Genomic DNA, 12,301 nt, shown 5'->3' with positions numbered 1-12,301 from the left:
AAAAAGGGAACAAGTTAAGCTCCTGCCCTGCTGTGAACTTACATGGTGAGGCCCTGAGCTAAGCAGGGTCGTTGATATCCCAGGAGGACAGACAATGGGGAAGGGACAAAAAGGATCGTTGTGGCCCCAGGACATCTAGAGGTGACATTGAGGACGGTGCAGATAAGGTGCAAAGGGCTCCAAGTCCCAGCTCAGTAACTGGGACACTGGAGCAGGGTCGGGCCAGCCCTGCAGCAGCACTGGGGCAGCTGAGGATGAGCTGCCACATGTTCCAAGTCAGAGCTGCAAACACTGAGCCAGTTCTGTGCTGCAGCATGAGTCTCAAGTCCCAGGCCCTACCCCTACCCCTAAAAATAACAGCCTGGCAGGACACCTTCTGGTAAGGATCCCCCATTCCCCAACAGCTCCACTTTGATGTAGCCAGAGTGACAAGACACTGGGAAGTGCTTTGAAAGCTGGACAGGAGAGCCCAGGCCTGTACTCAGGCCGCAAAGAGCAGCTAAAAGTTGCTTTCTCTGTCACCAAGGGAGAGAGTGCTGTGTCTCCAGCATAGACAGAAGTGTCCCCATGCTCTGCCCCCAGCCTGCAGCACAAGCAGCACTCACCTTCTCGTTGTTAACAGTGGCCCAGGGGGCATCTCTCACCACAAAGCCCTTGGATGGGGCCTTGGACTCTTCATGTGAGGAGGGCTTCATGTACACCTGCATTGCCTCGTTGTCCACCACATCTGCAAGCTGCAGTAACACAACCAGTGAGCGGGGATCTAGATAGCTCCTCAAACTGGAATAAAATGCCCACTCCTCCATCTCACCACACTGTAACCTGTTTAAGCTCACAAGCCTGTTCTACAGTGACCAAAAATGGTGTGGCTGCACTAGTCTGAGGGCCACAACTTTTAACTAGTGCAAGCTCCTACAAGGCAAGAACAGGCACAACCTGGGTGTCCCAGCATTTTCATTCACTGTCCTCTCCTGGACATTAGTCCAGCTGGTTTGAGGGACAGCTGCAGTGGAGGCTGACCGCCACCTGCACAGGGCTCAATTTCTCTGATGCAGTGGAAGAAAATACCACATGGACATAGTTCAGACATCCAGCTCTGTGTTGGGGGAAGCTCTTGCTAAGCCCCCTCACAGATTTGCTGAACACTTACATATTCCTCCTCCAAGTTCAGGATGTGATCAATAGCTTCTTCTACATTCTCAGGGAGTCCTGTCACAGTCACACAGTTGGGGTCAGGAGCTCCACTCTGGGGAAAGCGAATATCCACCTGGAACACAAGGAACAGCACAACACTTACACCTGCACATCTGAAATGCCAGAGACTTCCCATGACCCCTGTCACTGGAATCACAGATCACTGTCACTAGTGTCCTAATTACTATCTGTTCACAGCCACAAGTCTGTTTTAGACCTGCACAGCTCAGACACTGAGGGATGAGCAGGTATATAGCTGGCCCCAAAGCTTGCCCAGTTTCCTATGGAGGAAAGCAGAGCAATCTGAGGTAAGGATCCAATTTCAGCAGCCCCTGCTGCTCTCAGTCCCAGAGGCTCAGTTTTCTGGGCAGTACAGGCAGGAGAGGGGCTGCATTTCCAGACAGTGTCCTCACACTGCTGCAAGCATTTTTACCACTGATCCATCACCACAAAGCACAATGAGCTTTCTGTGTTTGCCACAGAATAATCCTGGCTGACAATTGCTTTATAGAGATGGCCTAGTGCACCCCATGCACAAGCACTGCGCTCTCTCACACCCTGCCTTCCAGATGGGTGCCAGAAATCTAAATAAGACAAGACCAAACCCAAAGGCTGCTCATTTGGGAACCAGTTTGTTTCAATAACTGAGCCCAGCCAAAATGCAAGTCTCCAAAATCCCATCCCTCAATATTCACATTCACTGCTGGCCCTGCATAAAGCCTGCTGCTGATGCCATATGCTATCAGGACAGAGGTCCCTGACCCTCCCAGAGCCAGCAGACTTTGCCACATCCACAGCCCTGAGAATATACCATGATTCCCAGAGTCAAGGGGATCCACAGTGGCCTAGAGGAAAGCCAGAATAATTCCCTGAATTAAGCTCAAAGTAGCTGGGGGGTCCAGGGACAGCCTCCTTGCAGAGCCTCCCAGCAAGAGGCCTGGCTGCCCACTTCCAGTAATCAGAGTAGCTGACATACACACCTCCTCCTCTCTCTCAAGATCATCTGGGACTCTGTCTACAAAAAACCCAACAAAAGGGCTCCAGAGAGGGACAGAACTCAGCGCTGCTTGCAGAGCTAATCCAGAGTATCAAGGAAGCATTCCCAGGTTGGACTTCTGTCTGGGTTCCAGCAAAACAGGAAAAGCTCCTGGCCTGACTCCCAGAGAAATGTGACACAGAGCTGAGGTGGTGTGGGGATGCTTCAGCTGGTGTCTGACTATGGTGTCCAGACAGCCCAGGTGTCCTGGGCATATCAGGGTGCCCTGGGCCAGGGATGCTGCTCATATGCTGGTGGAGTTGAAGGTGAACAGGGCAGCACTGGCTTTTCTTTCATGTCTGTTCTAGCTGAAGATGCTGAACAGACACAAGAACCATGAGATGTGAGCCTCATTCAGCACCAAGCTCTTTCCACAGGAGAACGTGGCTGCCCAGGCCCAGCCTGGCCTGTGTGGCACTGCCCAGTGCTCACCTTGAACTCATCCATGATTTTACGGATGGCTTTTCCACGTGCACCGATGATGCGTGCGTGAACACGATGGTCCAGAGTCACATCCTCGGAAACCATCTGCTCCAGCTCGCCAACAATCTTCATGATGGCATCTCGGGCAGCCTCAGCATTCTTCTCATAGCCAGTAATGGTGATCTGGTCCTGGGCCTGGGGCACAGAGATGTGTGAGAGACCAAGTATTGCATTAGCAGGGACCCCCATGGCACAACTCATACCAGAATCCAATGAAACAATCACCTGTGGGTAAACAATCTCCAAACACATTCCACACGAGCAAAACAGAGGAGAAGCAAATGAGATAAGAATTGTTCTCCTTTTCTCTGAGGCTTCTCAGCTTCCCAGGAGAAAATCCTGGGCAAAGGAATTTTTTCAGAGAATGTGAATGCACAACCAAGCTCACAAGCAGCTGAGCAAGCTTTCTCCTTGCTAATCCCCTTCATCATCCACCTTATCCAAAGGCAGTGAAGATAGTTCAGAGGTCTCGAGAAGAGGCTCAGAGATAACCACTAGCCTTCCTTGCACTCTGTCTGATCTCTCACCTGGCTTTCATCATCCTTGTCAGGGAACTGGATGTTGACCTCATGCTCTGTGCGTATCTGGGTGATCACTGCTCCCTTCCGCCCAATGATTTTAGGGTGATACTTGGGATCTACAGTGACTGTCAGTTTGAAGCTCCGCAAGGCCTGGAACAGGAGAAGCAAAGTGAGAGCAGGGAACACACCATGACTGTGCCAGTGATGTCCACTTAAGCCACAGCATCTCCTCCTGGCTTCTGAGATGCATGGAACAGATTTTGCAGGGCCATGCTTGAGTACCCAAGCCATCCATTCACTGGAGCCGTGTGCTTTTGCCAAGTTCAGAGGGAAACTGCAAACAGCAAACAACCACCCAACTCATCCTTAACCTTTTATTCAGAGCTGTGATAAGGATTCAGTGAGGACAGGTAGAGAGAGACTGGCAGCACAGTGAGGTTCCCACCCACCAGTGTCTCAAAAGTACGTGAAGGTGCAAGAGAGACCCAGACAGTGCAAAGTTACATTCCCAAACTCTCCTGTCAGTTCACGGTAAATGAGCTACCTTTGAGTAAACCATTTATGACCATTCCACACCCACAGAGCAGCTAAGGATGTCCCTAAAAGATGAGGTGTTCCACTAGTCTGCACCCAGAGGCTGAAGCTGTGTTTGGCTGGAAGGAAGAAGGGCAGGCACAGGCCTTACCCGATCCTCTTGTTCAGCTTGCAGCTCTTTCACTCTTTCCAGGAGCCCAACCTTGGCACGGTCTAGGTTGGTAGCCAGCCCAGTGATTGTGATGATATCTGACTGCAGCTCAGGAGCAGGCACCTGGATGTTCACCTAAGTAACAAGTAGAAATTATTATTTTGTATCACTGCTCATTCTGTATCACTTCTGATGCCTCTGACTGCAAGCTGGCATCTCGCTGGTCTCCCCTGGCACCAAGACCAGCTCCCACCCAGGCAGCCAAATACCCACAGAATGGCTGAGATTGTAAAGGACCTCTGGAGGCCATCAAGCTGGGCTACCTGTAGTCAGTACCCTGGGACCATTTTTAGATGGTTTTTGAATAGAACTCTGTTTCTCTGGCCTCTGTGCTGGCCTAGACAGGCCAGGAAACAAATATATGTTCAACAACACTGACTGCAGCCAACCTGCATCAGCCCCAGAGGCTCTGGAGAATTCTCCTGAATGGGTAGGCACAGCAGAGCTGTTTCCCACGGCCCAGGAGGAAAACAACTCTCACACTGGTGGGGAATCCCTGCAGACACCAAACAAGTCATGCAACACTCACAACATCAACACTGACTGTACTGCTTCAGCACGAAACCTACCAAGACCTGGATCCAGGGTCCAAAACACCCAGGGATCACTTTCCTACCATGGAGCCTTGGATTCCACGGCAGACCTGAGTATGTTTTAACTGTCCAAACCCCCAACACAGTCACTAACAGATTCTCCAGGACAGAGGAGATGGAAGGAAGAGCAACAACTTACTTCGAACTCATCCATCATCTTGCGGATCCCACTTCCTTTCTGGCCTATGATGTAACGGTGAAGATCAAAGGGAACTTCCACCTCAATGGTGACAGGAACCAGAGCCTGCAGGAGATGGAGCACAGTTTACCAATGGAAAAACTTCTCCAGACTTCTAGCTTGCCATATACTTGCCCAAAAGAACACGTTGCTGAGGTACATTCCCTTGTAGTCAGGATACAAATTTGACAGTAAGAGAGGACAGCTGGAAACACCAAAATGACCTGTTGCATGTTTTCAAAAGAAGTCATGTGAAACCCCACCTGTGGGACAGGCTGCTTTTATATCCTTGGCTTCAATCTAGCAGAGACTTGGAAAACATCACTACAGAAGCATGGCAAGGTCTGCTGAACCTGGAATGACTCAGCCTCAACCAGACTCCTCCTCTTCTCAGCTGTGCTCCATAAAACAATCATGTCATGCTTTTATGGCTATTGGGGCTGCTTACAACCACTAGCAATTACGAAGTCAGGCACTATGATTCAAGCTGCCAGGCTAACTCACACAGCAGAGGGGCTTCCCTTGAGCAGTGCAGACACCCTCTACAGCCAATATCACTGACCTTTTGCACTGCACCTGGACTGAGCAGCTTTTACTACCACCACCAAAAATTACACCCAAGCATAACCACCTTAACAGGGTAAGGGGCTGAGAAAGCCACACACCTGCAGCGCTTCCTTTGCTGCCTCACACTTCTCCCTGCGGCCAGAGATGACGATGATATCGCACTTCTTTGGAGAGCTGGGATCTGTGTCCTTCCCTTCCTTGCCTTCCCCACCTTCCTCACCATTCTCCTGCACAGCTGGCTCCACAACAGGGGCTGAAAACATGGAAAGTTTCGTGTTCAATGCACAGAGCCCCCTCCTCACTCATCATCTCCCTCCTCCAGATCCTAAGGCTCAGCCACCAGTGAGAGCTCAGAGAGACCTCACTAAGCCCATAGAGCCTTTTCTGTGAGGGTAAGTCCTTGTTCTCCCTGTACTATGCAGTGACAACGTGTTCACAACACCCAGGTCTGCTGTTTGACCACCTGAAACTGTCCCGTTCCCAAGAGGACAAGGTTGATGCTAAGCCCAGATTCAAGGACACTGCAGGAACACCAGGGGTCATTTCTCTCCATAAATTTTAAGTAGAACACACCCACTGGTACAGAGTCTAGGCTAAACTGTCCCATTCCCAAGAGGACAAGGCTGATGCTAAACCCAGATTCAAGGACGCTGCAGGAACACCAGGGGTCAGTTCTCTCCATAAATTTTAAGTAGAACACACCCACTTGTATACAGTGTAGGCTACACTACACTTAATTGATCATCCCAACTACCATCCAACCATGCATCCACAGGTATACCTGGGTTTTCCTCCCTGTCAGGGAATTTGATCTGGACGCCGTAGTCCCGGGTAATCTGCTGGATCCGGGACCCTTTGGGGCCCATAATGGAACGGTGGAACTTCTGTGGAATGGTGCATTCGATTGTCACTTGAGCTTCCTGTGGGAAAGCAGAGTTGCTCTATTGTGATACAGCCTCTTTCACACCAGAAAACAGGATGTTTGTGCATGGTGAAATCCAAAATGGACACAGAGGGGAGTCAGAAAAGATAACAATGGCTGACAGGGAAAGAACTCAAAATTTCCAAGAATTGTTCTTCTTTTAGAAGAGCAGAGGATTTAAAGAAGGCTGCCTTCAACTCAGGACATTAAAGGCTTCCAAGAGCAAAGTTCAAACTCTTTAGTACTCTGAAGAGGAGGAAACATTAGAAGGAAAAAAAAAAAGATAAATGGGGAAAGAACAGATTTGATACTTGTCTGCTTCCAAAACCCAATACTAGCAGTGCAGGAAACCCCTGAAAGCAACCACTGGCCAAGGCCAGACATAGAGAGACACAAGAAGGCTCCAATCTTTAATGTCTTGATGTACATCAAGGAGTGGCCTCCTACTTCCACCCGTAAAAACCAAGATTGTCAGAGGAGATTCATTCATGCAGCATTGGCATTTTGGAGCCAGCTACTACCCCCGAGCCAGGATCTAAAGTCTGCAGACTGTGTAGGTTGACAGCAAAGGTTCAAATCCAAGAACCACCATAGGACTTGTTCACATAGAGCTTGGTCATACAGCAGGACACTGGGAACAGAGTACAGAAGAAACAGTTTTTCTACAACATACCAGGTCCTCGATGATCTCCTGGATGCGTTTCTTGGCTGCCTCCACACAGTCCTTGGCTCCCTTGAGGGTGACTTTATCGCTCTGGGTGCCGGAGCGCGGGAAGCTGACCATCACACCACCATATTCATCTGCAATCTCACGGAGAACTTGTCCTCGACGGATGACAAAGTGGCGGTGGTGCTTGGGGTCCACCACCATGGAGTCTTCAACCACATTATCCTGCCGATACACAACAGCTAGTCAACCCCACCTGTCCTGGTGATAGGCACAAGTTGGCTGCACTCAACAGCAATCAGCTTACAACTTCACCCCAAGGTAAGGAAGATTCTTCCTGAGCTCCCACAAAGGGCAGCAAATGGTTTTAGGACAAGCAGGTCCTTCATTACACCTTGCAATAGTGCGAGGCAAGAAAGTAGAAAAAGTTCATACCAAGTTCTTGATGAGGGCCTCCAGTTCCTTCTGTGCTTCTTTGACAGCCTCCTCTGTTCCCATGATAGTGATCAGTTCCTGATCTTTGTCCTCAGAGGTGGGGAAGATGATGCGGGCCCCCGTGTTGTCTCGCACCTTACGGATGTTGCCACCACCCTTACCAATAAGGAATTTGTGGTACTCTGGCTTTGCACGGAGGTCCACAGTGTAACTCTTTGTTTGCTGAAAGGAGCCAGAGACCCATGGAACACGTCAATAAATAGAAAATACCACCAGCACCGACAGTCAGCATGTAGATATGTTACCTGCACCCACATGCAGAGTGCTGCAAAAGCAAAGTAGATTCAGCTCACAATTGAAAGTAAAAAAGGTATACAATGTCTTAAATTAAAAACTCTACCCCAAAGATGTTCTCAGGGCCAAAAAAGTAACTGTACACTCAGCATGACCAATGAAGAATATGAGCAGACTTCCCCAGGAGAAGGGTCTGACCTGCATAAAAGGCAACACAATCATTTGCTAACTGTTGCAAGCCAGGCTCCCAGAGGCAACCAACCAATTCCCATGGAGAACATGTTCACATGCTGACCCTAGAAAGCCTGCTATTAAAATGACTGAGTCAGTCAGACACAACTGAGAGCAAGGTCTTGTAACCAAAAGCTCTCAAATCTGAATATATGCAGTGACATGGAATAACTGGAAATGAAATGTAGATATCAAGAAAAAAGTGAAGGAGATCTACAGATTAAAGTGCTTCAGAGAAGTGCAGGTAAAGAACATTCAAAGCACAAAAGCAGGGAGTCTTAACTCTGAGTGTATCATCAGTCTGCCCAGAGATGGACTACAGACAGTTCTTCTGCCCATGAGAGAAGAACCTGTCGTCACAAGGATGGAAGAACTGCTTTCTTTTAATCATCCAAACTGCACTCAAACCCCTCTAGTCTGGCTTCCATGCAGACAGAGGGAATCACTTCAACCTCCGAAAACAAACAGCTGGTCAAACCAACCTTCCCTGTGAGGCAAGGCTCACCTTCTCCTCTGCCAGATGTAGCAGCTGTTTCTTGGCTTTCTCCACATCCTGGGCTGGGCCCCTGATGGTCACAGTATCACTGCCAGAGCCCTCTGTGGGGAAGTGGATGTGGACTCCACCACATTCCTCCATGATGGAGCGGATGAAGCGGCCTTTGGCGCCAATGAGGGAATTGTGGAGTTTGGAAGGAATAGAGACCTCCACCTCTGTGATGTTGGCCTAAGTGAGGACAGTATGAGATGTTAGTCAAGCTATAGCTTTGTGTTTGTAGACTCTGCTTGCCCCCTGACTCCCACATTGCCAGGAGCTTAGCAGAGCCAAGAAATGCTTGACCAGAGGCAGGATTGGGATTGGCCACTCCGAACACATGAGCAGCCACAAACTTCAGCTGAAGCACCAAGAACAGACTGACATCCATATTTGTCTCCCCCCTGCCACGCACCACTACAAGTACCTCTTTATTTGTATCTCCTGTAACTCCTATATTTAGGTTTTCAAGTCTCTAATCTGCCACAGGCCAGTTGTTTCACTTACCAGTTCCTTTTGGATAGCCAAAATTCTGTGGCGAGCAGCCTCACAGTTTGCTTTTTTGCCTGTGATAACAATTGTCTCCGAGTTGCTGTTCTCAGCTGGGAGATCTATTTTGGTGTTGCTTTCTTCACGGATCTGCCACCAAAAAAAAAAAAAAAAAGAAATAATCCCAGCAAAATAATTTGAGAGGTGTCCCATGTCAGAAAAAAAGGCCTTGGAGGTTTTATTTTGCATTGCCAATGAGCAGGGGAGACCAGTGAACGAGATTTCACTGCAGGCAATCATCGTAATGAGCAGCGAAGACAGAAAAGATATCTCACCTTCTTGATGTTGGCACCTCCTTTCCCTATGATGTTCTTGTGGAATTGCTTGAAGATGGGAACAGAAATAGAAAAGCTGTTTTCAACCTAAGAGAGAAAGGAAGGGAGAACTGAAGATTATCCCATCCTGGCAAGTGAGACCCCATCCCAGGAACTTGACAAACAAGCTTCTGACAACAGGCTTAGACCCAAGGAATTCTCCATATGGGACACTTCCAAGAATAAGCAAAGACATGTACCTTCTCCTATAGCCCTTAAGTAACAGATTATTACTTGCCTGCCCCCATACAGATAGAATCATGTCCACAGTTCTCTCATCTTGAGGTGTGCCAGCCCTAGCCAAGTCACTACAGCTCTCCTCTATTCCAGGATTATCCAGGCATGGAAGAGAGAATAGCAGATAGAAGTCTCCCTTACCAGGTCTGCCACCATCTTTTGCATGTACTTGGTACACTTCTCCACCTCGTTTTTGGGACCTCTGAGTTGGACAATGTCACTCTTGTGTGCAGGGTCTGGGAAGTTGATGATAACCTGCAGGAAATGGTCACTTAGGGTCAACTCAAACAAATACAAGGATTGTCATGTCAGACAGGTGCAAAGGTTGGGGGGATCCTGTACATCTCCTTTCCCATTTGGAAGCAGGTAAACATGTCAGCAGTCTCTGGCCAGAAGAACCATCTTCTCACATATATCAGATGTATGAGCAGACACATACCAGCTAGATATTTCTCATACTCACAGAGACACTACATTAATGACTTTACTGATCATGTGTCTATTACCCATGTAGGAACTAAGCCCTCTGAATCCCTCATCCCCTAGAAAGCCTTACCTCTGGGAATTTCTCCCGGATTTCCCGGATCCGCTCGCCCTTCTGCCCAATGATGGTCCGGTGGAATTTCTGCTCAATGATTAGGTCCTTGGTGCGTTCATTTTCCTGTGGAGAACAGCACTTACAAGGAGTGTTCAGCAGGAGAGCCACAAAACTGTCATTACCGGTTTGCTGCCTGACAGCTTACTTGTCATCAATGTTTTTCCTCCAGATATAATTCACTCTAGACTGACAGAGAAGGGGATCCAAGGGAATAGAAGAACTGGCACTTGTCACGAGATCCAAGTGCTCAGTGGGCCAGGGGCACACATCTCTAGCAGAAGGTCACTAGGGAACACAAGAGCTCAAACCCCGTGGCCTCCCAGGCATCATAACCCACTAACCATACGGGAAGCGAGTTCCAGCAGCTCTTTCTTGGCCTGTTGGACCCCCTGTGGGTCTCCTTCAATTCTGATCAGGTTGCTCTTCTCATTGTCCGGGGGAATGCGCACAGACACCTTGTAGAGGTCCTTAATCCTGTTAACTGCAAGGCAAGGGCTGTGGTGACACACTCTGCTAGGGCACAATTTGGAAGCAAAGACACTTTGACTAGAGGCTTTAAGAAGTACATCAGTCTCTGAGGAAAGGCCAGAGGGATGGAGCTGAATAGGGGCAAAGTGCCTCTTCACTCTGGGGTTCAGCAAGAGCAGATCCATGCTGTACAGGAATCTGTACAATTAATGTACATGAGGCATCTATGGCATCAAGAGGCAATAGTTCACTTGCCAAAGTGAGGCATCTGTTTCTTCCCCAGACAGCATCTGTCTCTTTTGGGGAAGAAACTCACCATGCAGATTTCTACTCTCCCCCCCCACACCCCTGCAATTGAGTTCAAAAATGAAATTCACATAGACCAACTTGAAAAAAAGAAAAAAGACAACTTTCCAACATCCCCAAAACATAAAAATTCTGCCAGGACGCAGCAAAGTAAATTGATCAACTTTTCAAGACATAAAAGCCGTCCCATTTATATTCTTGTGCCAACTTCACTCCAGAAGGGCAGAGGCAATGTAATGGAGGCAGCACCTGGCTGAGCTGCAGAGCCAGGATATGATAGACCTACCACAGAGAGTCTGAGTACAGGAAGGATAAGAAAGGCACCCCACTTACTGTTAGCTCCGTTCTTGCCAATGAGGTGTCGGTGGAATTTGTGGTCAACATTGATTTCTGCATAATCCATCCGGTTGATCTACAAAGAATTGTACAGGGCTAGGCAGGGCAGGCCCCCTCTGCTGCTGCCTGTGCCCACTGCCAGTGCAGGCACTGACTCCAGCTGCTAGCTACAAGCACTCCTCCTGCTAGTGAGCAGAGCAGAACACTCCTCTGCTTTGAGATGAGAGTACCATGCTTGTGAAACATTCAAAGAGACTTAAATGCTTCTCCAGCTGTGACTGAAAGCGAATCTTTCCTTCTCTGTATCAAAAGACTAAAAATGTGCTCATGATTTTTTAAGAAAAGCTTCATAACCAAGGTTTTTGTTCACCTGCCACACAACTTGCCTTCTGCAAGTTCTGTTAAGCCTGTGAAGGTACCAACAGACATAAGCTACACTTCATCTCTGTTCTGTTCCCCCACCTTTCCCCACTTTCTTCTTATACACTAGAACTAGCACCAGCAACTTACCAGATCCTTAACCATGACTTCAATCTGCTCCTGAGCCACATTCACATCTTCTGTAGGTCCTTCCAAAGTGATTTTGTCTTCTCCTTCAGTGAATTCGATGTGAACCTTGCGACACAAGGCAAGGAAACCAGAATAAGAATTTTCCAGGACACAAACCAGGTCAATGCTGTCAGTCAGGCCTACACCATCAATCCCTGCCAGTAAGGGTACACATGATTTCTGAAGAAGGCAACCTACAATTTTGGCCATATTGGAGTCTAGAGCACAAGGTTTTGGTGCTGTCCTGGAGTCTGCAAGGGCTTTGGAGAAGTTCCTCACCTAGCCTTTCTCCAGATACTGTCTAACTCACAAGGGAGAAGTCTCATTGAACTTAGCATTTCCAGGTCTCCTACTACATCAATTCTCCAAATACTAGCACATAAAGCATTCTTTGAAGGACTCAATGCTTAAAAGTAGCATAGGATGGGAAGTGTTTGAGGCAGTAGAATCTGGTAGTTCCCCTAAATATGATAAGATCTGTGTCATTTCCTCCCTGGTTTTATCCATACAAGAATACGTTTCTCTCTCTACAAAGAGTGAGCTGGA

General features: G+C 48.3%; 1 protein-coding gene across 2 annotated transcripts in view; it reads right to left on the bottom strand.

Moving 5' to 3' along the window:
- The window catches only part of HDLBP (high density lipoprotein binding protein), a 39,080-nt gene that overhangs the window by 2,417 nt on the left and 24,362 nt on the right, over nt 1-12,301 (bottom strand). For both annotated transcript variants that reach the window (XM_030226880.2, XM_009089308.4), the window contains exons 10-27: nt 11,717-11,821; nt 11,204-11,282; nt 10,438-10,577; nt 10,055-10,159; nt 9,640-9,753; nt 9,223-9,309; nt 8,906-9,037; nt 8,372-8,590; nt 7,342-7,563; nt 6,913-7,131; nt 6,099-6,237; nt 5,416-5,570; nt 4,712-4,816; nt 3,920-4,054; nt 3,241-3,384; nt 2,663-2,848; nt 1,151-1,267; nt 606-734 (exon numbers count right to left, since the gene is read on the bottom strand). In XM_030226880.2, the coding sequence (XP_030082740.1) occupies nt 606-734; nt 1,151-1,267; nt 2,663-2,848; nt 3,241-3,384; nt 3,920-4,054; nt 4,712-4,816; nt 5,416-5,570; nt 6,099-6,237; nt 6,913-7,131; nt 7,342-7,563; nt 8,372-8,590; nt 8,906-9,037; nt 9,223-9,309; nt 9,640-9,753; nt 10,055-10,159; nt 10,438-10,577; nt 11,204-11,282; nt 11,717-11,821 (2,532 nt within the window). The remainder of the gene's footprint in view (nt 1-605; nt 735-1,150; nt 1,268-2,662; nt 2,849-3,240; nt 3,385-3,919; nt 4,055-4,711; nt 4,817-5,415; nt 5,571-6,098; nt 6,238-6,912; nt 7,132-7,341; nt 7,564-8,371; nt 8,591-8,905; nt 9,038-9,222; nt 9,310-9,639; nt 9,754-10,054; nt 10,160-10,437; nt 10,578-11,203; nt 11,283-11,716; nt 11,822-12,301) is intronic.

This window comes from Serinus canaria, chromosome 9, assembly GCF_022539315.1.
Source record: "Serinus canaria isolate serCan28SL12 chromosome 9, serCan2020, whole genome shotgun sequence".
Lineage (NCBI taxonomy): Eukaryota > Metazoa > Chordata > Aves > Passeriformes > Fringillidae > Serinus > Serinus canaria.
This window is presented reverse-complemented; position numbering and strand designations above follow the sequence as displayed.